The sequence below is a fragment of the Pseudophryne corroboree genome, chromosome 9, assembly GCF_028390025.1.
Source record: "Pseudophryne corroboree isolate aPseCor3 chromosome 9, aPseCor3.hap2, whole genome shotgun sequence".
Lineage (NCBI taxonomy): Eukaryota > Metazoa > Chordata > Amphibia > Anura > Myobatrachidae > Pseudophryne > Pseudophryne corroboree.
In genome coordinates, this window is record NC_086452.1 from 376,813,461 (window position 1) to 376,839,734 (window position 26,274).

The 26,274-nt window shown below is 47.3% G+C and overlaps 1 protein-coding gene and 1 long non-coding RNA gene across 6 annotated transcripts in view; one reads left to right on the forward strand and one right to left on the reverse strand.

The window, feature by feature from the left end:
* The window catches only part of ATG7 (autophagy related 7), a 617,483-nt gene that overhangs the window by 212,407 nt on the left and 378,802 nt on the right, over positions 1-26,274 (forward strand). For all 5 annotated transcript variants that reach the window (XM_063940758.1, XM_063940756.1, XM_063940759.1 and 2 more), the window contains exon 14: positions 15,055-15,255. In XM_063940758.1, the coding sequence (XP_063796828.1) occupies positions 15,055-15,255 (201 nt within the window). The remainder of the gene's footprint in view (positions 1-15,054; positions 15,256-26,274) is intronic.
* The window catches only part of LOC134958276 (uncharacterized), a 210,265-nt gene that overhangs the window by 84,904 nt on the left and 99,087 nt on the right, over positions 1-26,274 (reverse strand). The window lies entirely within an intron of this gene.

Here is a 26,274-nt window from a genome sequence, read left to right on the forward strand (position 1 = left end):
CCGCAAGGCATTCTGGGCGCAAATCCGGAGGTGGTGTCAATGAGACCCGGGCAGCCAAGGGAAATCCTTTCTGCACTTGTGCAGAATGGATCTCCTCCTCTGCAAGCGGGGGCACAGCAGGCAGCACCTCGCATGTGATGCAACCAAGCAAAGTAACGTACACCTGGCTCCGGTCGTATCACATGCCCCCATGCCAGTCAAGTGGTTAAATGTACTTGTTTGAAGGTGGAAATCCCTTTTTTATGACAATAGTAATTGGGGAGCAAATATGGAAGCAATGGCTCATTACATTCACAGATTGCTTGTAAGATGGAATTAATGATTTAATGGTAGCTAATTTATTTAAAAATAAACTCCATCTATTATGGGGGTCGAGCTTTTAGTCATGCGGCTCCGACTCTATGGAACTCACTTCCCCGCACAGTGCGAGAGGCCTCAACTATAGAATCCTTCAAAAATAGACTCAAGACTTTCCTGTTTACTCAAGCATTTCCATAATGTCCCTTTTAGTATCTTCATGCTTCTGTATTTTATGAAAATGTACTTCATTAGTTTCTCTAACGTCCTAGTGGATGCTGGGGACTCCGTAAGGACCATGGGGAATAGACGGGCTCCGCAGGAGACAGGGCACTTTAAGAAAGAATTTGGATACTGGTGTGCTCTGGCTCCTCCCTCTATGTCCCTCCTCCAGACCTCCGTTTTGAATCTGTGCCCGGACGAGCTGGGTGCTATTTAGTGAGCTCTCCTGAGCTTGCTATAAGAAAGTATTTTGTTAGGTTTTTTTATTTTCAGAGAGATCTGCTGGCAACAGACTCTCTGCTACGTGGGACTGAGGGGAGAGTAGCAGCCCTACTCACTGAAGATAGGTCCTGCTTCTTAGGCTACTGGACACCATTAGCTCCAGAGGGATCGTACACAGGATCGCACCCTTGGTCGTCCGATCCCGGAGCCGCGCCGCCGTCCCCCTCGCAGAGCCGGAAGACAGAAGCCGGTGACAGAAGCAAGAAGACTTCGAAATCGGCGGCAGAAGACTCCAGTCTTCATATGAGGTAGCGCACAGCACTGCAGCTGTGCGCCATTGCTCCCACACTACACCCACATACTCCGGTCACTGTAGGGTGCAGGGCGCAGGGGGGGGCGCCCTGGGCAGCAATTAGAGTACCTCTTGGCAAAAGTTTGCATAATAAACAGTTGGGCACTGTATATATGTATGAGCCCCCGCCAAAATTGTACATGAAAGCGGGACAGAAGCCCGCCGCCGAGGGGGCGGGGCTTCTTCCTCAGCACTCACCAGCGCCATGTTTTTTCTCCACAGCACCGCTGAGAGGAAGCTCCCCAGCCTCTCCCCTGCAGTTACATGGTAGAAGAGGGTAAAAAGAGAGGGGGGGCACATAATTAGGCGCAAAAATCAATATAAACAGCAGCTACTGGGTTAACATTAAGTTACTGTGTTATTCCTGGGTTAATAGCGCTGGGGTGTGTGCTGGCATACTCTCTCTTTCGGTCTCTCCAAAGGGCCTTATGGGGGAATTGTCTTCAGATGAGCATTCCCTGAGTGTGTGGTGTGTCTGAGGTAAAAGGCTCCCCTAAGGAGGAGATAGAGCAAATATGTGTGTGTGAGGGTGTCGATAACGCCGACACCTGTTTGGATATGTGTAATTAAGTGCTAAGGTGAATTTATTGCACAAAAGAGTAGAAAACAGTCAGGAAATCTACCCATGTCTGTCCCTATGTCGCAGAGACCTTCAGAGTCTCTCAATGCTCACTATCCAAAATAATAGACACTGATATCGACACAGAGTTTGACCCCAGTGTCGACTACGATAATGCAAAGTTACAGCCAAATGGCAGAAAAGTATGCAATATATGATTATTGTAATAAAAGATGATTTGCATATCACTGATGACTCATCTGTCCCTGACACAATGGTACACATGTTTAAGGGGAAGAAAGCTGAGGTAAATTTCCCTCCTCTCATGATGAAAAAGAGCGTGAATCTCCAGACAAGAGACTGCAGTTTCCCACAAAGAATTCTCAGGCAGTATCCTTTCCCCACTAGGGCCAGGATAGGATGGGAATCTTCCCCTAGGGTGTCATGTTTGCCCAAAAGGTAGCCCTGACGTAACAGCTATTCTCAGGGATCCTGCAGATAGCGTGCACATTCTGGTACACTACTCAGACCGGCGATTGTGTCGGCATGGGTTTATAGCGCTGTGGCAGCGTGGACAGGTACCTTATCAGCAGAGATTGAGACCCTAGTATGTAGATATATATATATATATATATATATGTATATATAGAGATATATATATATATATTAAAGATGCTGTCTTAAGATAGATAGATAGAGATATATATATATATATATATATATATATATATATATATATAAAACATGCCCAAAGAGACATGAGTCTACTGGGTCCTAGAGTTAAAGCTATGTCGATTTCTGCTTGACGTGTCCTGTAGAATATGCATTGGACAGATGATGCCGACTTAAGAGGCATATGGAAGGCTGAGGATTGTGTGGAGAAGGGTTCTCGGACCTGGTCTCCACAGCTATAGCTGGTAATTCTGATATTTTGCCTTATATTCCTGCACAGCCTAGGAAAGCACGACATTATCAAATGCAGCCTTTCGAACAAAGAAACAAGAAAGTCCGAGGTGCGTCCTTTCTTGCCAGAGGCGGGGGCAGAGGAAAGAAGCTGCACAACACAGCTAGTTTCCAGGAACAGAAGTCCTCCCCAGCCTCTACAAAAATCCACCGCATGTTGCTGGGGCTCCACAGGCGGAGCTAGGCCCGGTGGGGGCACGCCTTCGTAAGTTCAGCCACAAGTGGGTTCACTCCCTGTTGGATCCCTGGGCAATAGATATTGTGTCTCAGGGATACAAGCTGGACTTTGGGAAGATGCCCCCTCGCCGTCGGCCCTGCCGGCTTCCCCCCACAGAGAGGGAAACAGTGTTAACTGCAATTCACAAATTGTATCTTCAACAGGTGGTGGTCAAGGTTCCCCTCCTTCAACAAGGAGGGGGTTATTATTCGACCATGTGGTAGTCCCGAAACCGGACGGTTCGGTCAGACCCATATTGAATTTAAAATCCCTGAACATATACCTGAAAAGGTTCAAGTTCAAGATGGAATCGCTAAGAGCGGTCATTGCAAGCCTGAAAGGGGGAGATTTTATGGTGACTCGGGACATAAAGGATGCATACCTTCATGTCCCCATTTATCCACCTCATCAGGCGTACCTCAGGATTGGGGTACGGGATTGTCATTACCAAGTTCAGACGTTGCCGTTTGGTCTCTCCACGGCCCCGAGAATGTTCACCAAGGTAATGGCGGAAATGATGGTGCTCCTGCGGAAGCAAGGTGTCACTATTATCACGTACTTGGACGATCTCCTCATAAAAGCGAGATCAAGAGAGCAGTGGCTGAACAGCGTATCACTTTCTCTGGAAGTGTAACGGCAACACGGCTGGATTCTATATATTCCAAAGTCGCAGTTGGTTCCTACAGCTCATCTGCCTCTCCTAGGCATGATCCTAGACACAGACCAGAAAAGGGTTTATCTCCCGATAGAGAGAGCTCAGGAGCTCGTGACACTGGTCAGGAATCTATTAAAACCAAAACAGGTGTCAGTGCATCACTGCACTCGAGTCCTGGGAAGGATGGTGGCATCATAGGAGGCCATTCCCTTCGGCAGGTTCCATGCGAGGACCTTCCAATGGGACTTACTGGACAAGTGGTCCGGATCACATCTTCAGATGCATCGGTTAATCACCCTATCCCCCAGGGCCAGGGTGTCTCTCCTGTGGTGGCTGCAGAGTGCTCACCTTCTCGAAGGTCGCAGATTCGGCATTCAGGACTGGGTCCTGGTGACCACGGATGCAAGCCTCCGAGGGTGGGGGGCAGTCACAGAGGGAAGAAATTTCCAAGGGCTGTGGTCAAGTCAGGAGACTTGCCTTCACATCATCATCCTGGAACTAAGGGCCATATACAACGCCCTGCGACAAGCGGAGTCCCTGCTTCACGACCAACCGGTTCTGATTCAGTCAGACAATATCACCGCAGTGGCTCATGTAAACCGCCAAGGCGGCACAAGGAGCAGGGTGGCGATGGTAGAAGCCACCAGAATTCTTCGCTGGGCGGAGAATCACGTAAGAGCACTGTCAGCAGTGTTCATTCCGGGAGTGGACAACTTGGAAGCAGACTTCCTCAGCAGGCACGACCTCCACCCGGGAGAGTGGGGACTTCATCAAAAAGTCTTCACGCAGATTGCAAGGCGGTGGGAACTGCCACAGGTGGACATGATGGCATCCCGCCTCAACAAAAAGCTACAGAGATATTGCGCTAGGTCAAGAGACCCTCAGGCGACAGCTGTAGATGCACTAGTGACACTCTCATACCAAAGGTGCTGAGAATCAGCTCACAGAGGACCCATGGCCTCTGCCTCTAAGACAGGACTTGTTGCAACAGGGGCCCTGTCTGTTCCAAGAATTACCGCGGCTGCGTTTGACGGCATGGCGGTTGAACGCCGGATCCTAGCAGAAAAAGGCATTCCGGATGAGGTTATTCCTACGCTGATAAAGGCTAGGAAGGACGTGATGGCTAAACATTATCACCGTATATGGCGAAAATATGTTGCTTGGTGTGAGGCCAGGAATGCCCCTACGGAGGAATTCCAGCTGGGCCGTTTCCTTCACTTCCTACAGTCGGGAGTGACTTTGGGCCTGAAATTGGGTTCCATTAAGGTCCAGATTTCGGCTCTATCCATTTTCTTTCAAAAAGAACTGGCTTCTCTTCCTGAAGTCCAGACGTTTGTAAAGGGAGTGCTGCATATTCAGCCCCCTTTTGTGCCTCCAGTGGCACCTTGGGATCTTAACGTGGTGTTGAGTTTCCTGAAGTCACCCTGGTTTGAGCCACTCAAAACCGTAGAGTTAAAATTTCTCACATGGAAGGTGGTCATGCTATTAGCCTTGGCTTCAGCTAGGCATGTGTCAGAATTAGCGGCTTTGTCACATAAAAGCCCCTATCTGGTTTTCCATATGGACAAGGCAGAATTGCGGACCCGTCCACAATTTCTGCAAAAAGTGGTGTCATCCTTTCATATGAACCAACCTATTGTGGTGCCTGTGGCTACTTGTGACTTGGAGGATTCCGAGTTACTAGATGTGGTCAGGGCTTTGAAGGTTTATGTAGCCAGATTGGCTAGGGTCAGGAAAACAGAATCTTTGTTTATCCTGTATGCTTCCAACAAGCTTGGGGCGCCTGCTTGGATCTGTAACACGATTCAGCAGGCTCATTCTGCGGCTGGGTTGCCGCTGTCTAAATAAGTTAAGGCCCATTCCACAGGGAAGGTGGGCTCTTCTTGGGCGGCTGACCGAGGGGTCTCGGCATTACAGCTTTGCCGAGCGGCTACTTGGTCAGGTTCAAACACCTTTGCAAAGTTCTACAGGTTTGATACCCTGGCTGAGGAGGACCTTGTGTTTGCTCATTCGGTGCTGCAGAGTCATCCGCACTCTCCCGCCCGTTTGGGAGCTTTGGTATAATCCCCATGGTCCTTACGGAGTCCCCAGCATCCACTAGGACGTTAGAAAAAATAAGATTTTACTTACCGGTAAATCTATTTCTCGTAGTCCGTAGTGGATGCTGGGCGCCCGTCCCAAGTGCGGACTTCTTCTGCAATACTTGTATATAGTTATTGCTTAAATAAGGGTTATGTTGGTTGCATCAGGGTTGATCTGATGCTCCGTTGTTGTTCATACTGTTAACTGGGTAAGTTTATCACGAGTTATACGGTGTGATTGGTGTGACAGGTATGAGTCTTGCCCTGGATTCCAAAATCCTTTCCTTGTACGGTCAGCTCTTCCGGGCACAGTTTCTCTAACTGAGGTCTGGAGGAGGGACATAGAGGGAGGAGCCAGAGCACACCAGTATCCAAATTCTTTCTTAAAGTGCCCTGTCTCCTGCGGAGCCCGTCTATTCCCCATGGTCCTTACGGAGTCCCCAGCATCCACAACGGACTACGAGAAATAGATTTACCGGTGAGTAAAATCTTATTTTCTGTACTATATTATGCTATGTATCTGTTAAGCGCCTTGAGTCGTATTGGAGAAAGAGCGCTATATAAATAAAATTATTATTATTATACTCGTAATGTTATTTCTGGTGACAGGTTTGCTTTAATTCATAGTAGACATGTATATTGTATTACATTAATACATTGTATAACAGCATTTCTAGCTTAGCTGTTGGTGCACTTACAGATGTGTCCTAATAGATCATTGCTGCAGTCATGCCAAACAGCCCCTATAGGCATGCCATGTCTTGTGAGACTCTTCCAGCGTCGGAAATGTGTCTTAGTTGCAACGCAGTGCGACTAGGACTCACACGGAGTCTATGCTGATTAATATGATATACAACTCTTGTATATCTGTGTGCGACTGACTCTATGAATCTGCATACGGAATGGAAAAAAGCCGCGGCTGTTGCATTGCACCAAGTTCTGTTGTGCTTCATATACATACTCAGTCGCACACATATATATATATAAATGTCATCTAACAAATGAATCCTGGTGCGTCCTAGTCATATGACATTGTGACTAAGACGTAAGTTTGGCAAAGAAAGGCACCCAGTGCTAGTGTAGTTGCATGGGATCTGTCCGCCCACTAACCCCGGATATCTCCCACTGCATGGAGTGCTGAGGCTGGATGTAGGAGGACACATCTGTAGTCATGGATTTATCGGTCTGTAACTGTTGTCCACACACACTAGAGTTAACCATCTGTGGGCTGAAGTAATATTTATCAGAATGCAACTTATCATTTTACTAGGATCCAGTGTCATCATGAGGTATGATATGCGAGAGAAAGTATCCTATCCATACACAAGGGTGGTCATTCCGAGTTGTTCGCTCGGTGATTTTCTTCGCATCGCAGCGATTTTCCGCTAATTGCGCATGCGCAATGTTCGCACTGCGACTGCGCCAAGTAAATTTGCTATGCAGTTAGGAATTTTACTCACGGCATTACAAGGTTTTTTCTTCGTTCTGGTGATCGTAATGTGATTGACAGGAAGTGGGTGTTTCTGGGTGGAAACTGGCCGTTTTATGGGTGTGTGTGAAAAAACGCTGCCGTTTCTGGGAAAAACGCGGGAGTGGCTGAAGAAACGGGGGAGTGTCTGGGCGAACGCTGGGAGTGTTTGTGACGTCAAACCAGGAACGAAACTGACTGAACTGATCGCAGTTGCCGAGTAAGTGTGGAGCTACTCAGAAACTGCTAAGAAATGTCTATTCGCAATTCTGCTAATCTTTCGTTCGCAATTTTACTATGCTAAGATTCACTCCTAGTAGGCGGCGGCTTAGCGTGTGCAAAGCTGCTAAAAGCAGCTTGCGAGCGAACAACTCGGAATGAGGGCCAAGGAGCGGCATCTGCTATGTGCCTCATGCCTCAGCTGTGAAACTGTTTTTGAGAATTCATAGACTACATTCTCATGAATGTTAATTCAGTCCACAAAGTATCTCTTTCCACTCCAGGAACATCTGTCTTTTGCAGTGTACTTTCAGAGTACGTCTCATATTTTCTTTGGACAAACCTAGAAAGTGAACCAATAACCTCTTACTAGCCATTAATTTCCATGTAACCACTTCTTTTTCCTCCCTGTGATGTGACACATAAATGGGGCATTTTGGAGGAAATGCTAGTCTTACAAGAACTGTCTGATTCCACAAGTACTGAAGGCAACAGTTATCCAGGAAGGTTGGCCTGCTGTAATATAATCTGCTTTGTACTGTGTGACTCTGCTCACTTGTTTTTATGGCAAGAGGTTGTAAAAGGGCAGGATCTGACCTCCGGCCTTATGTGCTCATCCTGTGACTCAGCCTCTGCTTTCATTAAAAGGCATAATGTAAAAAATGTTTTATTGGATACATACTGTGATGACTTGAAGGAAGGGAGTAACGCACCTGCGCATTGCGACCCATGCGCAGGCGCACTTCAGACCTGATCGCACCGCTGCGAAAAACGGCAGCGTGCGATCAGGTCTGAATGACCCCCTTTGTCTGAATTAATTACTCTACATAGTTTAATATCGTCTGCGAAAATTGACACTGTGCTTTCTAGGCCCCGAGGTCATTAATGAATATGATAAACATATGTGTATTGGTTGACAGTTACTAGATTGACACCATTTGGTCTACATGCATTAAGTCGACAAGTGCTTAAGGTTGACATGACAAAAGTCGACACACAAATGGTCAATACATGTTTTTTTTGTTTCTTCACGTTTTCCCAACATTTTCTTGATTTACTGTTCTTGCGGCCATCTATTGGGAATAGTAACCTGTGCGAGTGAAGCTGAGCAAAGCGAGCCACCTTGCCTGAAGTATGGTGAGTGAAGCGAGCCCGCGAGGGTACACGCTTGCACTGATGGTGGTCACATAACATGGAATATACTAGTTTTGGCCTAGAAAAAACAAAAACCCAAACTTGTGTCAAACATTTTTTGTTGATCTGCCATTGTAACATTGACCTATTCAGCCTGTCCACCTAATGCATGTCATCCTATCTGCCTAGACCAGGCATGTCCAAACTGCGGTCCTCCAGCTGTTGTGAAACTACATATCCCAGCATGCCCTGACACAGTTTTGCTGTCAGAGAATGCTAAAGCATAGGGCATGCTGGGATGGGTAGTTTCTCAACAGCTGGAGGGCCGCAGTTTGGACATGCCTGACCTAGACATTGTATATCTATTATACCACACCCTGATAACTCAGGAACACTTCAAAGGAGCAGGGCAATACAGGCTGAAGAAAGCTGCATGTGATTTGGCTAGCAGCCTGGTGGGTCCAGTTATTTGCTGCTCTCTTCAGCCTCCACTGCCTCAATATTTAGGTGCATAGCCAATCCATGTTATATTCAGGAGTCCGTTTAACAGTGGTGTAAATCCAAACACAAATGCATTACATTGCATCTGCCTCCTGGTTACATAGTAGTTTTTAAGGGTTAACAGGTGTGATATACTGTACCAGAAGACTAATGATTATGAACTGTATATACACACACACACACACACACACACACACACACACACACACACACACACACACACACACACACACACACACACACACACACACTTTTCTCTGACGTCCTAAGTGGATGCTGGGGACTCCGTCAGGACCATGGGGAATAGCGGCTCCGCAGGAGACAGGGCACAAAAGTAAAAGCTTTAGGATCAGGTGGTGTGCACTGGCTCCTCCCCCTATGACCCTCCTCCAAGCCTCAGTTAGATTTTTGTGCCCGGCCGAGAAGGGTGCAATCTAGGTGGCTCTCCTAAAGAGCTGCTTAGAGTAAAAGTTTTGTTAGGTTTTTTATTTTCAGTGAGTCCTGCTGGCAACAGGCTCACTGCATCGAGGGACTTAGGGGAGAGAAGTGAACTCACCTGCGTGCAGGATGGATTGGCTTCTTAGGCTACTGGACACCATTAGCTCCAGAGGGAGTCGGAACACAGGTCTCACCCTGGGGTTCGTCCCGGAGCCGCGCCGCCGACCCCCTTGCAGATGCCGAAAAGTGAAGAGGTCCAGAAACCGGCGGCAGAAGACTTTTCAGTCTTCATAAGGTAGCGCACAGCACTGCAGCTGTGCGCCATTGTTGTCAGCACACTTCATAGCAGCGGTCACTGAGGGTGCAGGGCGCTGGGGGGGGCGCCCTGGGCAGCAATGATAGTACCTTTTTCTGGCTAAAAATACATCACATATAGCCCCTGGGGGCTATATGGATGTATTTAACCCCTGCCAGGTCTCAGAAAAACGGGAGAAGAAGCCCGCCGAAAAGGGGGCGGGGCCTATTCTCCTCAGCACACAGCGCCATTTTCCCTCACAGAAATGCTGGTGGGAAGGCTCCCAGGCTCTCCCCTGCACTGCACTACAGAAACAGGGTTAAAACAGAGAGGGGGGGCACTTATTTGGCGATATGACTATATATATTAAAATGCTATAAGGGAAAAACACTTATATAAAGGTTGTCCCTGTATAATTATAGCGTTTTTGGTGTGTGCTGGCAAACTCTCCCTCTGTCTCCCCAAAGGGCTAGTGGGGTCCTGTCCTCTATCAGAGCATTCCCTGTGTGTGTGCTGTGTGTCAGTACGTGTGTGTCGACATGTATGAGGACGATGTTGGTGAGGAGGCGGAGCAATTGCCTGTAATGGTGATGTCACTCTCTAGGGAGTCGACACCGGAATGGATGGCTTATTTAGGAAATTACGTGATAATGTCAACACGCTGCAAGGTCGGTTGACGACATGAGACGGCCGGCAAACCAATTAGTACCTGTCCAGGCGTCTCAAACACCGTCAGGGGCTTTAAAACGCCCATTTACCTCAGTCGGTCGACACGGACACTGACTCCAGTGTCGACGGTGAAGAAACAAACGTATTTTCCATTTGGGCCACACGTTACATGTTAAGGGCAATGAAGGAGGTGTTACATATTTCTGATACTACAAGTACCACAAAAGAGGGTATTATGTGGGGTGTGAAAAAACTACCTGTAGTTTTTCCTGAATCAGATAAATTAAATGAAGTGTGTGATGATGCGTGGGTTTTCCCCGATAGAAAATTATTGGCGTTATACCCTTTCCCGCCAGAAGTTAGGGCGCGTTGGGAAACACCCCTTAGGGTGGATAAGGCGCTCACACGCTTATCAAAACAAGTGGCGTTACCGTCTCCAGATACGGCCGCCCTCAAGGAGCCAGCTGATAGGAGGCTGGAAAATATCCTAAAAAGTATATACACACATACTGGTGTTATACTGCGACCAGCGATCGCCTCAGCCTGGATGTGCAGCGCTGGGGTGGCTTGGTCGGATTCCCTGACTGAAAATATTGATACCCTTGACAGGGACAGTATTTTATTGACTATAGAGCATTTAAAGGATGCATTTCTATATATGCGAGATGCACAGAGGGATATTTGCACTCTGGCATCAAGAGTAAGTGCGATGTCCATATCTGCCAGAAGATGTTTATGGACACGACAGTGGTCAGGTGATGCAGATTCCAAACGGCACATGGAAGTATTGCCGTATAAAGGGGAGGAGTTATTTGGGGTCGGTCCATCGGACCTGGTGGCCACGGCAACAGCTGGAAAATCCACCTTTTTTACCCCAAGTCACATCTCAGCAGAAAAAGACACCGTCTTTTCAGCCTCAGTCCTTTCGTCCCCATAAGGGCAAGCAGGCAAAAGGCCAGTCATATCTGCCCAGGGATAGAGGAAAGGGAAGAAGACTGCAGCAGGCAGCCCATTCCCAGGAACAGAAGCCCTCCACCGCTTTTGCCAAGTCCTCAGCATGACGCTGGGGCCGTACAGGACCCCTGGATCCTACAAGTAGTATCCCAGGGGTACAGATTGGAAGTTCGAGACGTCTCCCCCTCGCAGGTTCCTGAAGTCTGCTTTACCAACGTCTCCCTCCGACAGGGAGGCAGTATTGGAAACAATTCACAAGCTGTATTCCCAGCAGGTGATAATCAAAGTACCCCTCCTACAACAAGGAAAGGGGTATTATTCCACACTATATTGTGGTACTGAAGCCAGACGGCTCGGTGAGACCTATTCTAAATCTGAAATATTTGAACACTTACATACAAAGGTTCAAATCAAGATGGAGTCACTCAGAGCAGTGATAGCGAACCAGGAAGAAGGGGACTATATGGTGTCCCTGGACATCAAGGATGCTTACCTCCATGTCCCAATTTGCCCTTCTCACCAAGGGTACCTCAGGTTCGTGGTACAAAACTGTCACTATCAGTTTCAGACGCTGCCGTTTGGATTGTCCACGGCACCCCGGGTCTTTACCAAGGTAATGGCCGAAATGATGATTCTTCTTCAAAGAAAAGGCGTCTTAATTATCCCTTACTTGGACGATCTCCTGATAAGGGCAAGGTCCAGAGAACAGTTGGAGGTCGGAGTAGCACTATCTCAAGTAGTTCTACGACAGCACGGGTGGATTCTAAATATTCCAAAATCGCAGCTGTCTCCGACGACACGTCTGCTGTTCCTAGGGATGATTCTGGACACAGTCCAGAAAAAGGTGTTTCTCCCGGAGGAGAAAGCCAGGGAGTTATCCGAGCTAGTCAGGAACCTCCTAAAACCAGGAAAAGTGTCAGTGCATCATTGCACAAGGGTCCTGGGAAAAATGGTGGCTTCTTACGAAGCGATTCCATTCGGCAGATTTCACGCAAGAACTTTTCAGTGGGATCTGCTGGAAAAATGGTCCGGATCGCATCTTCAGATGCATCAGCGGATAACCCTGTCTCCAAGGACAAGGGTGTCTCTTCTGTGGTGGCTGCAGAGTGCTCATCTACTAAAGGGCCACAGATTCGGCATTCAGGACTGGGTCCTGGTGACCACGGATGCCAGCCTGAACGGCTGGGGAGCAGTCACACAAGGAAAAAATTTCCAGGGAGTGTGATCAAGTCTGGAGACTTCTCTCCACATAAATATACTGGAGCTAAGAGCAATTTACAATGCTCTAAGCTTAGCAAGACCTCTGCTTCAAGGTCAGCCGGTATTGATCCAGTGGGACAACATCATGGCAGTCGCCCACGTAAACAGACTGGGCGGCACAAGAAGCAGGAGGGCAATGGCAGAAACTGCAAGGATTCTTCGCTGGGCGGAAAATCATGTGTTAGCACTGTCAGCAGTGTTCATTCCGGGAGTGGACAACTGGGAAGCAGACTTCCTCAGCACGACCTCCACCCGGGAGAGTGGGGACTTCATCGGGAAGTCTTCCACATGATTGTGAACCGTTGGGAAAGACCAAAGGTGGACATGATGGCGTCCCGCCTGAACAAAAAACTGGACAGGTATTGCGCCAGGTCAAGAGACCCTCAGGCAATAGCTGTGGACGTTCTGGTAACACCGTGGGTGTACCAGTCGGTGTATGTGTTCCCTCCTCTGCTTCTCATACCTAAGGTACTGAGAATTATAAGACGTAGAGGAGTAAGAACTATACTCGTGGCTCCGGATTGGCCAAGAAGGACTTGGTACCCGGAACTTCAAGAGATGCTCACAGAGGACTCATGGCCTCTGCCGCTAAGAAGGGACTTGCTTCAGCAAGTACCATGTCTGTTCCAAGACTTACCGCGGCTGCGTTTGACGGCATGGCGGTTCAACGCCGGATCCTAAGGGAAAAAGGCATTCCGGAAGAGGTCATTCCTACCCTGGTCAAAGCCAGGAAGGAGGTGACCGCACAACATTATCACCACATGTGGCGAAAATATGTTGCGTGGTGTGAGGCCAGGAAGGCCCCACGAAGAAATTTCAACTCGGTCGATTCCTGCATTTCCTGCAAACAGGAGTGTCTATGGGCCTCAAATTGGGGTCCATTAAGGTTCAAATTTCGGCCCTGTCAATTTTCTTCCAGAAAGAATTGGCTTCAGTTCCTGAAGTCCAGAAGTTTGTCAAGGGAGTACTGCATATACAACCCCCTTTTGTGCCTCCAGTGGCACTGTGGGATCTCAACGTAGTTCTGGGATTCCTCAAATCACATTGGTTTAAACCGCTCAAATCTGTGGATTTGAAATATCTCACATGGAAAGTGACCATGCTGTTGGCCCTGGCCTCGGCCAGGCGAGTGTCAGAATTGGCGGCTTTGTCTCACAAAAGCCCATATCTGATTGTCCATTCGGACAGGGCAGAGCTGCGGACTCGTCCCCAGTTTCTCCCTAAGGTGGTGTCAGCGTTTCACCTGAACCAGTTTATTGTGGTACCTGCGGCTACTATGGACTTGGAGGACTCCAAGTTACTAGATGTTGTCAGGGCCCTGAAAATATAGTTTCCAGGACGGCTGGAGTCAGGAAAACTGACTTGCTGTTATCCTGTATGCACCCAATAAACTGGGTGCTCTTGCTTCTAAGCAGACGATTGCTAGTTGGATGTGTAGTACAATTCAGCTTGCACATGCTGTGGCAGGCCTGCCACAGCCAAAATATGTAAATGCCCATTCCACAAGGAAGGTGGGCTCATCTTGGGCGGCTGCCCGAGGGGTCTCGGCTTTACAACTTTGCCGAGCAGCTACTTGGTCAGGGGCACACCCTGACTGAGGAGGACCTGGAGTTCTCTCATTCGGTGCTGCAGAGTCATCCGCACTCTCCCGCCCGTTTGGGAGCTTTGGTATAATCCCCATGGTCCTGACGGAGTCCCCAGCATCCACTTAGGACGTCAGAGAAAATAAGAATTTACTTACCGATAATTCTATTTCTCGTAGTCCGTAGTGGATGCTGGGCGCCCATCCCAAGTGCGGATTGTCTGCAATACTTGTACATAGTTATTGTTACAAAAATCGGGTTATTATTGTTGTGAGCCATCTTTTCAGAGGCTCCGCTGTTATCATGCTGTTAACTGGGTTCAGATCACAGGTTGTACAGTGTGATTGGTGTGGCTGGTATGAGTCTTACCCGGGATTCAAAATCCTTCCTTATTGTGTACGCTCGTCCGGGCACAGTATCCTAACTGAGGCTTGGAGGAGGGTCATAGGGGGAGGAGCCAGTGCACACCACCTGATCCTAAAGCTTTTACTTTTGTGCCCTGTCTCCTGCGGAGCCGCTATTCCCCATGGTCCTGACGGAGTCCCCAGCATCCACTACGGACTACGAGAAATAGAATTATCGGTAAGTAAATTCTTATTTTTATATATATATATATATATATATATATATATATATTCATTAATCTTCTGTATAGTAAACCTTCTGTACAGTGTGTGATGTTGTATGATACAGATAGATGTCCATTTATTGTATTTGGGCTACTGATAGGACTTCTGGTTTTGCTCACTATTTTTCATTATCTTTGAGGCTGAATACACTATAAATCTGTGTTTATTTTAAAAGAACCAGACTCATTTCTTAATATGAAATATTCTAGTAACTCTCATTATTATTCTATTACCCTACTAATGAAGTTGCTGTTGTGCTTGTTGCTGTGGTTATTGTTATCCAGGTTATGCATTTCTGACATTTCCAGTCTTGTTGTTTCTCTTCTTCATCTGCAGTTAGTCATCAACGCTGCTCTGGGGTTTGACACCTTTGTGGTAATGCGACATGGGCTGAAGAAAGGAAAGCAGGAGGGGGCCGCTGAATCACACTCGGACGTTGCTGGCTCGTCCGATCTCTTGGGCTCTTCTCTGTTCTCTAACATCCCTGGATATAAGCTTGGCTGCTATTTCTGTAATGATGTGGTGGCACCGGGGGATGTAAGTATCACACAGTGTCATCATTTTTTTATTTTCCCTTTATAAAATTTCATCCATCAGCTCCAAACCATCTATTTCTGTTTTTGGAAGTGTATTTGCTTTCTATTAGTGAGGAGATTGTTTTCAATTAGAAATAAGATATCAATTAAATGTGTCTTTATCTAGTATCTAGTAGCGGATGTTTGTGGGTCTTGGTTTGCAAATACATACAAAGTGACACCAATTAGACCTGAAAGGTTAATTGTATTGCTTCAAAGGGCTGAAACTCCTCTGTTTCTCACAAAAACGTCATCATACTGGAGAGGAGCATTTTTTTCTCTCTTCAGTCTGTAGGAACTGAAGTTCCTCTGCTCTCTTGAACACATTTGAAGGCCCCTTCTGCCCAGGAGTCTCGTCTTTTAATCTAGGTGCCCATAGAAGGTAATATCTGGTGACCAGTGTGATTACCAGGGAATAAAACCTAAACTTCAGAAGATTTAGGGAGTCTGGCCTGCATTACTAGGGAGCACTCAGTAGGTATTGTCCATTTAATGGTCCCTAGTAGGTATTGTCTAGTGCAGAACTATCTTGGACAAGTTGCTGGAGAAATCTGCTCTGGATTACAAAGATCCATTTCTTCTTAATCCCCTTTCACACCAAATTTATAACTTCGGCAACCTGTGCCCAGGCTTGGTGTGAAAGGGTCTACCCAGGTTGTGTTACCTGGGAATCCGACCCTGGTCACTGCCAGGGTCGAACCCAGAACGGACCCGTCTAGCCTGCAGTGTGAACGGTGTGACCCAGGTCATCTTTTCCAGGTCGCGCCTAGAAGTATACAGAGAGCCAGTTTACCAGCATTTGTAGATGAGGTCATCTCCAAGCGCTGGAAGAGGAGAGACCTGGCAATAATCCGGGTCAGATCCAATTTTTGGTGTGAAGGGGTATTAGAAGGTCCACCTGTCTTAAAATTGCTGAAGCAGAAACATGTGGCTCAGATTCATTTTGCAGATAGTTTTCTCTGAATTACTTCTTGAGAAGACGGGGCAACTTCAAGGTTAGACCTAGAGGATTCCACCTCATTTGATGGTGAGACTTTTGGAGAGCAGAGTGTTAACAATCCAGTAATGGTGTTTCACTAAGCTTTGGGCATAAATTATATAATATATATATATATATATATATATATATATATATATACATATGTATGTGTGTGAAGAAAAAGATTCTGTCTCTTCCCCCTCTCGATTATTAGAGCTTATATGAGAAACATGGCTGATTTACCCTTTGCCACTACTGGAGATGTTAACTGGGAGAAACTGACTTGGGTGGGTATCTTAATGATGCCTTTGTGTAGAACTGCTGTGTTTCAATAACTAGTGCTGCTTCACTTAAAGGTATAATTGAACATAAGTGTGAGATTATTTTCAAGGCTATCTATATTGTTGCAGGGGCAGCACTCGGGGCTAATCTTGTGTCATCATGGGTTCTACTCTGGATGATGTGCTAGATAAATGGTCTGAACTATTTTTTCCAGATTGCAGTCTAATCTAGGACTGAGCTTTTGTCCTTAGTGAAGATAATCAAAATAACTTCAGATTACCTACAGTAGGTGAAGCTGCAGTTGATGTGGCTATAATCAATTCAAGGATCTTTGCATTGGTGATTGTTGGCAGACAAGTTTGAAAATGTCGCTCAAGGCATTGCCTTATGAAGAATCCGTTTTATTTGTGACTGAACTTGACAGGCTGATTTGTCAAGATTTTAGTAGGAAAGGTACTTTTTTTTTTCATTGTAGTACTCTTCTATCGTGCCTTTTAAGAATCTTATTTTCATTTCAAGGATCTTCTACCATGGCAGTAATGGTGGACTTAATAAGTTCTCAACAGGTCACCATTATCCCTTATTAAGACAACCTTCTTTTCAAGGCCAATTCTGCACCTGAGTTACAGATAAGTCTCCTTCTGACTGGCAGAATCATAAAGGAACACTATTGTATTCTTTAGCTACTGCAAATCCAACTTTATTCCCAGTCAGTTGATGTTATTACTTGATCTAGTTTTTCAACATCAAAAGTACTTTGCTGTTACAAGAAACAATAAAAACCATGAAGTTACAGCACCCAGTTGTTCACTAATGCTGTTCACTGTAAAGTTTCTCCATTCTACTCTGTATAAAGTTAATGGGAAAGAAGCAATTCAGTATGCCAGCTATCACTAGTGGAAGTTCCAACTAAACATTTTAAGAAAAAGGTCAAAGTCCTCTCATCAGCTGGTTGCACAAATCATCACGTTCTCTCCAGATACTTGTCAGTCTCTAAAGTTGTAGTTTTGCATAGAGATGATCCATTTTCCAGGAGCTCTATAGCACTGAGAGAGACATCTCATATGCCTTGTCCTCGGGAGTATGGTCTCTGCATCCAGAAGTATTCCTTCTATTGGTATAGCGATGGGGTCAGCCAGAGATGGACAGAATAGCCTCCCAGCACAGGAAAAAACTGCTGATGTTCTGCTCCCCGTACAGGAATATGTAGATGCCATGTCAGTACTGTTTCACTTCAAGCTGGTCTATCTCTTTCCACGGCGCCCTCAAGTGTTAAAAAAAGACCAAGACAGAGCAAATTGCCATGATTCTAGTAGCTCTAGATCAGCCAATTTGAACTTGGTACTCAGACATGCTACTAATGGTAGCTTGGCCCAGTTGTCACCTATCTCTGTAAGAAGACCTCCGGTGTCCTTTTCGGCGTCATGATATGACACAGCTTTATCTGTGTCTCTGCTGGAGCCGGTATCATGAGAGCAAAATGCTTCTCTCAACAAGTAATACAGACTGTGTTCAGAGCTAGACACTGTGTTCATATAATGATCATGGGGTCTGGAAGAATTATGTAGTTTCTTGTATATGGATTTAGATTCTGGACTGATTTCTAGCAGTGCTTCAGATAATAAAATTAAACTTTTAAGTGCCCGGCTCTGCACCCTCACCTCAACCCCCTATAACAGTATATACCATATAGAAGACTTAACAGTGAATACCAAAAAATAGGATTTTAATTACCTACCGGTAAATTCTTTTCTCATAGTCCGTAGGGGATACTGGGAATCCATTTAGTACCATGGGGTGTAGTTGGGTCCACTAGGAGCCTTGGGCACTTTAAGAATTTGATAGTGTGCGCTGGCTCGTCCCTCTATGCCCCTCCTACTAGACTCGGTCTAGGAAACTGTGCCCGAGGAGACAGACATACATTAAGAGAAAGATAGATAAGGAAAGTGGTGAGATTGTGAACCAGTACACATAGAGCAATAGGAAAGCAATGCTAACCAAACTTGAAACATGAACAGCAACAGCTGAACAACCCAGAATACTTAACCAAGTAACAGTGCACCAGTCGGTCGCCCAGTATCCCCTATGGACTACGAGAAAATGATTTACCGGTAGGTAATTAAAATCCTATTATCTCTTACATCCTTGGGGATACTGGGAATCCATTTAGCACCATGGGGGAAGTACCAAAACTCCCAAACCGGGTGGGAGAGTGCTGAGGTGCTGAGGTTCCTGCAGAACTGATTGACCAAACTGAAGGTCCTCAGAGACCAAAGTATCGAACTTGTAAAACTTTGCAAACGTGTTCGAAACTGACCAAGTAGCTGCTCGGCAGAGCTGTAAATCCGAGACACCCCGGGCAGCCGCCCAAGAAGAACCCACCGACCTAGTAGAGTGGGCCTGTACAGATTTTGGAGCCGGCACTCCTGCCGTGGAATACGCATGCTGGATAGTGAGCCTGATCCAGTGTGCAATTGACTGCTTTGAAGCAGGACACCCAATTTTATTGGGATCATAGAGAAAGAACAGCAAGTCGGCTTTCCTGTGACGAGCTGTCCTCTTTACGTACACCTTCAAAGCCCTCACAACATCCAAAGACTTTGACGTACTAAAGATGTCTGTAACAGCCAGAACCATAATAGGTTGGTTGATGTGAAACGCGGGCACCACCTTAGGAAGAAATTGCTGACGAGTTCTGAGTTCAGCTCTGTCCTCATGGAAAATTAAATAGGGGCTCTTGTGAGACAACGCCCCTAGCTTCGACACACGTCTTGCTGAAGCCAAGGTGAACAGTGTGACGGTCTTCCACATAAGGTACAACCTCCTGTAACGGTTCAAACCAGTCCGATTGGAGGAACTGCAGCATCAAATTGAGATCACAAGGTGCCGTGGGAGGCACAAAGGGAGGCTGGATGTGCATAACACCTTTCAAGAATGTCTGGACCTCAGGGAGAGAAGCCAATTGTTTCTGAAAGTAAATGGACAAGGCCGAAATCTAGACTTTAATGGAGCCTAGGCGTAGGCCCACATCCACTCCCGACTGCAGAAAAAGCAGGAGACGTCCCAGATGAAATTCCACCGCAGAATATTGTCTGCCCTCACACCAAGAGACATACTTCTTCCATATACGGTGGTAATGTTTAGACATTACCCCTTTCCTGGCTTGGATCATAGTCGGGATAACCTTGTCAGGAATCCCTCTCCTGGCTAGAATCAGCCGTTCAACATCCATGCCGTTAAACGTAGCCGCGGTAAGTCTTAATAGACGAACGGGCCCTGTTGCAGAAGATCCTCGCGAAGAGGCAGAGGCCACGGATCTTCGATCAGCATTCCGAGAAGATCCGCGTACCAGGCCCTTCGAGGCCAGACCGGAGCAATGAGGATTGCTTGAACCTTTTCCCTTTTTATTCTTTTTAGAATTCTTGGGATCAGGGGAAGTGGAGGAAACACATACACCAGCTGGTAGACCCACGGAGTTGTCAGAGCGTCTACCGCCACTGCTTGTGGGTCTCTCGACCTGGAACAATACCGCTTGAGCTTCTTGTTGAGTCGAGAGGCCATCATGTCGATCTGTGGATATCCCTACTGACGTGTCAAGCACCTGAACACTTCCGGGTGGAGGCCCCACACCCCCAGGTGTAGGTCATGTCTGCTGAGGAAGTCTGCTTCCCAGTTGTCTACTCCCGAAATGAAGACCGCCGACAACGCCATGCGTGTTTTTCCGCCTGGAGGAGAATTCTTGACACCTCTGACATTGCTGCTCTTCTTTACGTTCTGCCATGCTGGTTTCTGTACGTTACCGCTGTTACAGTGTCCGACTGGACTTGAATGGCCTGATTCCGAAGTAGAGATGAGGCCTGCAGAAGGGCATTGTAGATTGCCCTGAGTTCCAAAATGTTTATTTGGAGGGCGACTTCCCGACTTGACCATCTTCCTTGAAACTCCACCCCCTGGGTGACTGCTCCCCAACTCTGAGGCTTGCATCTGTGGTTAGCAGAATCCAATTCAGAATCCCGAACCTCCGACCCTTGACGAGGTGAGAAGTCTGTAGCCACCACAGAAGGGAGATTCTGGCTCTTGGCGACAGACAGATCCTTTGGTGCATGTGAAGATGCGATCCGGACCATTTGTCCAACAGATCCAGCTGGAAGGGCCTCGCATGAAACCTTCCATGCTGAAGTGCCTCGTAAGCGGCCACCATTTTCCCCCGAAGGCAAATGCACATATGCACCGAGATCCGGGTTGTCTTCAGGACAGCCCGAACCATTGACTGGATTAACATAGCCTTCTCCAAGGGAAGGAACACTCTCTGAGACTCTGTGTCCAGTATCATTACCAGGAAAGGAAGCCTCTGCGTCGGTTCCAGGTGAGATTTTGGTAAGTTCAGAATCCACCCATGATCCAGTAGTAGTCTTGTTGAGAGGCCAATGCTGTCCAGCAACCGCTCCCTGGACGGTGCCTTTATCAGAAGATCGTCCAGGTACGGAATTTTTTTTACTCCTTGTTTGCGGAGTAGAAACATCATCTCTGCCATCACCTTGGTGAACACTCTCGGTGCCGTGGAGAGACCGAATGGCAGGGCCTGGAACTGGTATTGGCAGTCCTGCAGTGCAAACCATAGATAAGCCTGATGAGGTGGCCAGATCTGAATGTGAAGGTGCGCATACTTGATATCCAGAGACACAAGAAATTCCCCCTCCTCCAGACCGGAGATCACCGCTCTCAGAGACTCCATCTTGAATTTGAACACTCGTAAGTACGGATTCAACGACTTGAGGTTCAAAATCGGTCTTACCGAACCGTCCGGTTTCGTTACTACAAACAAGTTGGAATAATATCCCTTGTTGTGCAGATGAGGTGGAACTGGAACAGTGACCTGAGCCTGTACCAGTTTTTGATTGGCGTCCTGTAAGGTTATACTCGCTTCTTGTGAAACTGGTAAGCCTGATTTGAAGAATCTGTGAGGTGGGAGCTCCTGAAACTCCAGTCTGTAGCCCTGGGAAATTAGATCTATGACCCAGGGATCCTGGCACGAACCTGTCCAGATGTGACTGAAAAATTTTAGTCTTGCTCCCACCTGCCAGTCTTCCAGGCATTGTGGTCCACCGTCATGCTGAAGGCTTTGAGGAAGCAGAGCTTGACCTGTGTTCCTGTGAACCAGCAGTTGCTGGTTTGCGTAGTTTACCTCTAGCGCCTCTGGTGGCTGTAGAAGAACCTCTGGTTTTGCCCTTACACTTGGCAGTCCGAAAGGACTGTAGATTAGGTCCTGAGTAGGCCTTCCTGGCTGGGGGAGCTGCAGAAGGAAGATACGTGAATTTATCCGCAGTAGCTTTGGAGATCCATTTGTCTAGTTCATCTTGAAATAAGGCCTCTCCTGTGAATGGTAGACCTTCCACCCCCTACCTGGAGTCCGCGTCAGCATTCCACTGGCGTAGGCATAAGCCTCTGCGTGCTGACACTGCCATAGCCTTGGTGCGTGCATTAAGCAAGCCTATTTGCTTCCACCATAAAATTTGCAGAGTCCTGTATATATTGGAGGAGTAAAATAATCTCCCCCTGAGGCAAGGTAGCTAACCTGTCAAGTAGGTTACCCGACCATTTGACGATGGCTTTAGTAATCCACCCACATGCTATAGTGGGTCTCTGGGCCACCCCAGAAGCTGTATACAAAGATTTGAGTGTATTCTCAATTCTACGATCAGCCATGTCTTTTAGGGAAGCTGCACCCAGGGACAGGCAATACAATTTTCCATGACAGCCTGGATACTAATGCATCCACTATCTGTGGATTTTCCCATTTTCCTCAAGAGGAAAAAAAAGATGATATCAACCTTTTAGGGATTTGAAATTTCCTATCAGGATTAACCCATGGTTCTTCAAACAGGGTATTTAGTTCCTTTGACACAGGAAAAGTGGCTAAGGATTTCTTTTTTATATTAAAATAAGATCAGAATCAGTTTATTGCCAAGTATATCAGTACACAGGGGGTCATTCCGACCTATTCGCTGGCTGCCGTTTTTCACAGCGCAGCAATTAGGTCACTATTGCGTATGCATCGCAAGGCGCAGGCACGTCGTACGGGTGCAAAGTGGATCGTTGCTGAACGATGGATTTAACGAAGAATCCATTCGCACAGCCAATCGCAAGGAGATTGACAGGAAGAAGGCGTTTATGGGTGTCAACTGACCATTTTCTGGGAGTGTTTGGGAAAACGCAGGCGTGTCCAAGCGTTTGCAGGGCGGGTGTCTGACGTCCATTACGGGTCCAGACAGGCTGAAGTGATCACAAGGGCTGAGTAAGTTCAGACCTACTCAGAAACTGCACAAAATGTTTTTGCAGAGCTCGGCTGCACCGGCGTTCGCACACTTGCAAAGCAAAAATACACTCCCCTATAGGTGGTGACTATCTGATCTCAGCGCTGCAAAAAGTAGCTAGCGAGCGATCAACTCGGATTGACTCCCATAATACACAAGGAATTTGTTTCTGATAACCACCGCTCCCAGACAGAATATGACAAACGACAAGAAACATGGAGTAAGGAGAACACATGAAGGATAGTTTGAGTACATGAGTTGAGTACAGAGCGAATTTGTGAATATGACTAAGCGTTTGCTGAATTGAACAAGTTTGTTGCCTGAGGAAAGAAGCTGTTTCTGTGCCTGGCTGTTCTCACGAGCCTCGAGCTGTACCGTCTGCCCGACGGCAGCATCCGGAACAGGTCATGGGCAGGGTGGGAGTGGTCACAGATGATCCTCCCCGCTCGCTTCTTGCCCAATAAATAGCCACGACTGCTGGGAAATTCGTCCCTATGATTTTTTCCACTGTCCTTACAACTCGTTGTAGCCTGTTTCTGTCGTGGGTTGAGGCAGAGCCAAACCACACTATTATTGAGGTGCAGAGAACAGATTGTATAATTGCAGAGTAGAAAAGGATCAGAAGTTCCTGTTGCAGTTTAAACTGGCGTAAGAAGTACAGTCTCTGCTGGGCTTTCCCCACAATGCCATCTATATTAAAGTTCCACCTGAGATCCTTAGTGATCGTGGAGCCCAGGAATCTGAAGGATTCCACTACAGTTACAACATTGTCCGCAATTATGAGTGGGGGGAGTGCAGGGGGGTGCTTCCTAAAGTCGACAATCATCTCAACTGTTTTTAGTGTGTTTAGCTCTAGATTGTTTGCTTTGCATCAGTTGGCCAGCCGCACAACCGCCTTCCTGTAAGCAGACTCATAACCATCCCTAATGAGTCCAATGAGCATAGTGTCACCCGCAAATTTAAGGGTTTCACAGATTTGTCATCAGAAGTGCAGTTGATGGTGTACAGTGAGAAGAGGAAGGGTGAGAGAACACAACCCAGCGCTGCACCCGTGCTTGTCGACCGAATACCAGAGGTGAATTTCCCCATCTTGACCCGCTGCTCTCTATCTGTTAGAGAATTCTTCACCCAGGCACACAACGTTTCCGGAACTCCTGAGCTGCACAATTTAGACTGAAGAATACCAGGAATAATGGTGTTGAATGCAGAGCTGAAGTCCACAAACAGGACCCTCGCATAGACGCCTGGCACATCCAAATGCTGCATAATGAAGTGCAGACCCAGATTCACTGCATCCTCTGTTGATCTGTTCGCCCTATAGGCGAACTGGAGAGGGTCTAGGAGGATGCCTGCTGTGGACTTAAGCTGAGCCAGTACCATACGCTCCAACGTCTTCATCACCACCGATGTTAGCGCTACTGGTCTGTAATTATTCAAGTTACCAGAAGAGGAAGATTTCTTTGGCACTGGAATAATGAGCGAGAGCTTGAAGCAAGCTGGGACCACACAATTTTCAAGCTACTTGTTGAAAATGACTGTGAAAACCGGGGCCAGCTGTTCAGAACATGTTTAGGGGCGGACGGAGACACACCATCTGGTCCTGATGCCTTCCTGGGCTTCAACCTTCTAAATAGCTTTGCTACCTCAGCTGCCTCCACCTGAAGAGTAGGCATGGTACCCTGTGGGCTGGGGGGGACGTCCACCATAGCAACCATCGCTTCATCAGAATGAGCCGAAGTGTTGCTTGCATCAAGGGATTTTTCAGATCTGCAGTAGAAAACGTTCAGTTCCTCTGCTAACTGTTGGCTAGAGCCAGTGCAGGAAGTGGAGCCCTTGTAGTTGGTGGCAGCCTTCAGGCCCTTCCACACCGACCGAGGGTCGTTGGTTGAGAATTTGGTCACAAGCTTGTCGGCATAGTGCTTTTTTGGCGCCCTGATCTCCCTAGATAGAGTATTCCTGGCCTGTCTATACCTGATTTTATCCCCACTCCTGTGCGCCTCTTCCTTAGCAAGGCGTAACTGCTTAAGATCAGCAGTAAACCAAGGTTTGCTGTTTGCATAAAGATTCCTCAGTCTCCTCTGTTACCTTATCAGGGTTATGCAGAACTTCTCTGATAGCTTCTATGAGAGCCTCTATTCCCTGTGACAGAGAAGCCTTACCCACCTGAGTCCACCTCCCCCTCCTCCATGTCTGACCCTTCATCATCAGAGTCAGACTGCAGGATATGGGCCAAAGGACGTTTTTGTGGACAAATGGCAGGGGACTGACGCTGGTTTGGGTACTAAGTCTCTGTTCATAAATTCAGTCATCGATTGTCTTAAGTATTGCGTCTCTTTCTCGTTGCGGGACAATTTAGTAGAAATATTGGAAATCATTCCCCTAATGGAATCCAGCCAAGCTGGCTCTGCCCCGCTAGCCTGGGAGGGTACACTGCACTGAGTACACTGCAGTGAACCCCCTGGAGAAGAGAAACACCGTGCCTTACATGAAGCACACTCTTTGTCTGACATATTGTGACAGTGACAGCACACACACACAGGAACAGGTTAAATGCACAATTAACCCACAAAGAGCCCTTCCAGGGAGACACAGAGATAGTATGGAGCCATCACACAGTGCCCTTACTGCTAATGCCAAGCTTAGCCGGTTCGCAGACTAAGTACCCAGATTGGGGACCTGGTACACTAGTAAGCGCTCCCCACCTGCTATGATCCCTTGGTACCGCTGAGGTAAGCTGGAGTCTCTCCGGAGGAGCTGCGCATCCCTGTCAGTGAGCGTCTGTGTCCACAGCATAGGGAAAATGGCGCTGGTGAGCTGCTGGATCCGCTCATGGTGAAGCCCCGCCCCTTCAATGGCGCGGTCTTCCCGCTCTTTTTTTATACTGGCTGAGGTAATTTTGATAAAATATCTTGTTTTAATACTGAGTCCCACTGAGTCATTCAGTTTTGACAGATCACACATATAGTCATATGAGTATTTATAACAAGTGTTTTAAGCGCAGAGTGATTCCTCTTTTTTTTATGAGGTAATTTTAGTGCCTAAAATGGAGTCAGCCCCCTTTTATGTCTGTAATGCTAGTCTGGGTACTGTGTACACATGTAGTGTACTTAGACTCAGTTCGCTTCCTCAGAAGCTGTGCATCTGCACTGTGTACTGAGTCTGGAGACCCAGCTGCCCCATATAGAAGCCATGCGTCTCTGTACCCTCTTGCCGCCATAATGGCCGGCGACCCGCTAACCGCGACGCCGGCTTAGTACTCACCACTCTTCTATCTTCTGGCTCTGTTAGGAGTGGCGGCGTGCTGGGGAAATGTACGCTCGCCGTGGTGGGGCTTGCGAATAGTTCCCTCAGGAGCTAGTGTCCTGTCAGCGGGAGACGGGACCATTAACCCTTCAAGAGTTTGGGC